This window comes from Nannizzia gypsea, genomic scaffold (genome assembly GCF_000150975.2).
Source record: "Nannizzia gypsea CBS 118893 supercont1.7 genomic scaffold, whole genome shotgun sequence".
NCBI lineage: Eukaryota > Fungi > Ascomycota > Eurotiomycetes > Onygenales > Arthrodermataceae > Nannizzia > Nannizzia gypsea.
Window position 1 is genome coordinate 1,052,624 of NW_003345195.1, and position 1,526 is coordinate 1,054,149.

Genomic DNA, 1,526 nt, shown 5'->3' on the forward strand with positions numbered 1-1,526 from the left:
ATAAACCATGCTTAGCGACTAGTTCGCATAGGTGGTGAGGGCGGGAACCGCATCTAGGAGTTTTCCAGGATGGACAATCGTGGTCCCCGGGTGTACGAAGTTGTTTAGGATGCTAAAAATGGTGTCGAGCACGATGAGTGCAAATCCTACCCATTTGATAACGACTTTTTCTTTGTGCCGTGGGAACAGGCGGATCAGAGTCTGGACCTGCGCAAGCCAGAGAAACGTACTAGATATGACACGTATAATGCGTAATTCGAGACCATTGACAACCTCGTTCGTGAGAGCAGTGGAGTCCATGTATCCCATTTCGTACTGTTTTTTCGCAACCGCAAACGAGTCCGCGGTGGCAATCGTAAGTGATATCGCAACTGTCAATGCTGCTATTTTCTGCAGCCATGGCCTCCCGCCCACGCCAATGACTGAACTGCTGCCATATGACCCACTGATCATGCCATGTCGACCGAGGAAGCCTCCACCACGACCTCCTATGAAAAAAGTACGGGGAGTGATGAAAAGAATGATGGAGAGGACGTAGGCTAGCACTGTTGCGGTTGCAATAGCATACATCTGCGGGGACGTCGAGGCGTAGAAGTGTTCACGGACATCCACGATCGTTGACGGGTCATATGTTTCTGGTTCGATGACGGTAGTACAGGACGGCTCAAAAACGGCATCTTGACTCAAAACGACGGAAAAGGTATCATTGAAGACGAGAGTGCCTAGAGTAGTTTATTTTTTTGTCAAAGAGAGACAGCCCCAAATTAGTACTGATGTGTTCTTCTTTCTTTCTCTTCATGCAATCCAGCTCTGGAGGAACGCGTATGTGTCGCTCCACCTCAGTATGGCATGAGATGAAACGAGATAGAGGGCGTATCTTACCTCCTTTCCCCAGGGTCAACGGGTTACATGGGTGTCTTGAGCCGCTGAACTTCCCTTGCTGGGACTGCCAGCCATAATGCAGAGGCATGGTGCCCGGTACCTGGGCTATCCGAAGAATTATACGCGGCGGCTGCCATTCAAACAACGGCTGTTCCTCGCAACATGACAGCCGTGAAACACGCAGAGGGCCGGGGCGGAGGAGTCGAGCGTAACGTCGCCAGTCAGCGGCAGCGAGTCGAAGGGGTCAAACTGTTCGAGAACGAAAACCGTTGACGGTTGCTTCCGTCGGCAGCGCGAGGTGCAAGGGCGTCGTCGTCTGCTCCAGGGGATCGGCGGGTGCGAGGATGGTGAAAAGGTGCAGAACCCGACGGCGGCCGTTTCGATCGTCTTTCTGTGCGGTTTTCGTCGCCGCCGCAGCTGCAAGAAAGCCGGCTCGTCGTCTTCCAAGGTCGTTGGTTTCCCTTTTCGGCCTCGTCGCCCGCGGCTTTCTCTGATTGGCCAAGCAACGCCAATAAAAGCCAAGTTTAAAAAGCACGTGCAAAGTGGATTTGCTTAGTCATGGTTATATTAAGCTTTTTATGCCAAGACGTTTTTTTTTTTGGTGAAGCGACGAAGACGAGACGAAAAGGAGGCGAAGGAGACTG

The 1,526-nt window shown here is 52.0% G+C and overlaps 1 protein-coding gene across 1 annotated transcript in view; it reads right to left on the reverse strand.

The window, feature by feature from the left end:
- The window catches only part of MGYG_07704 (pH-response regulator protein palH/RIM21), a gene marked incomplete at both ends in the record, with an annotated part of 2,670 nt that extends 1,700 nt beyond the window's left edge, over nucleotides 1–970 (reverse strand). The window contains 2 exons of the mRNA XM_003170411.1: nucleotides 151–722; nucleotides 883–970. Coding sequence (XP_003170459.1) covers nucleotides 151–722; nucleotides 883–970 — 660 coding nt within the window. The remainder of the gene's footprint in view (nucleotides 1–150; nucleotides 723–882) is intronic.
- Between the last annotated feature and the right edge of the window lie 556 nt (nucleotides 971–1,526).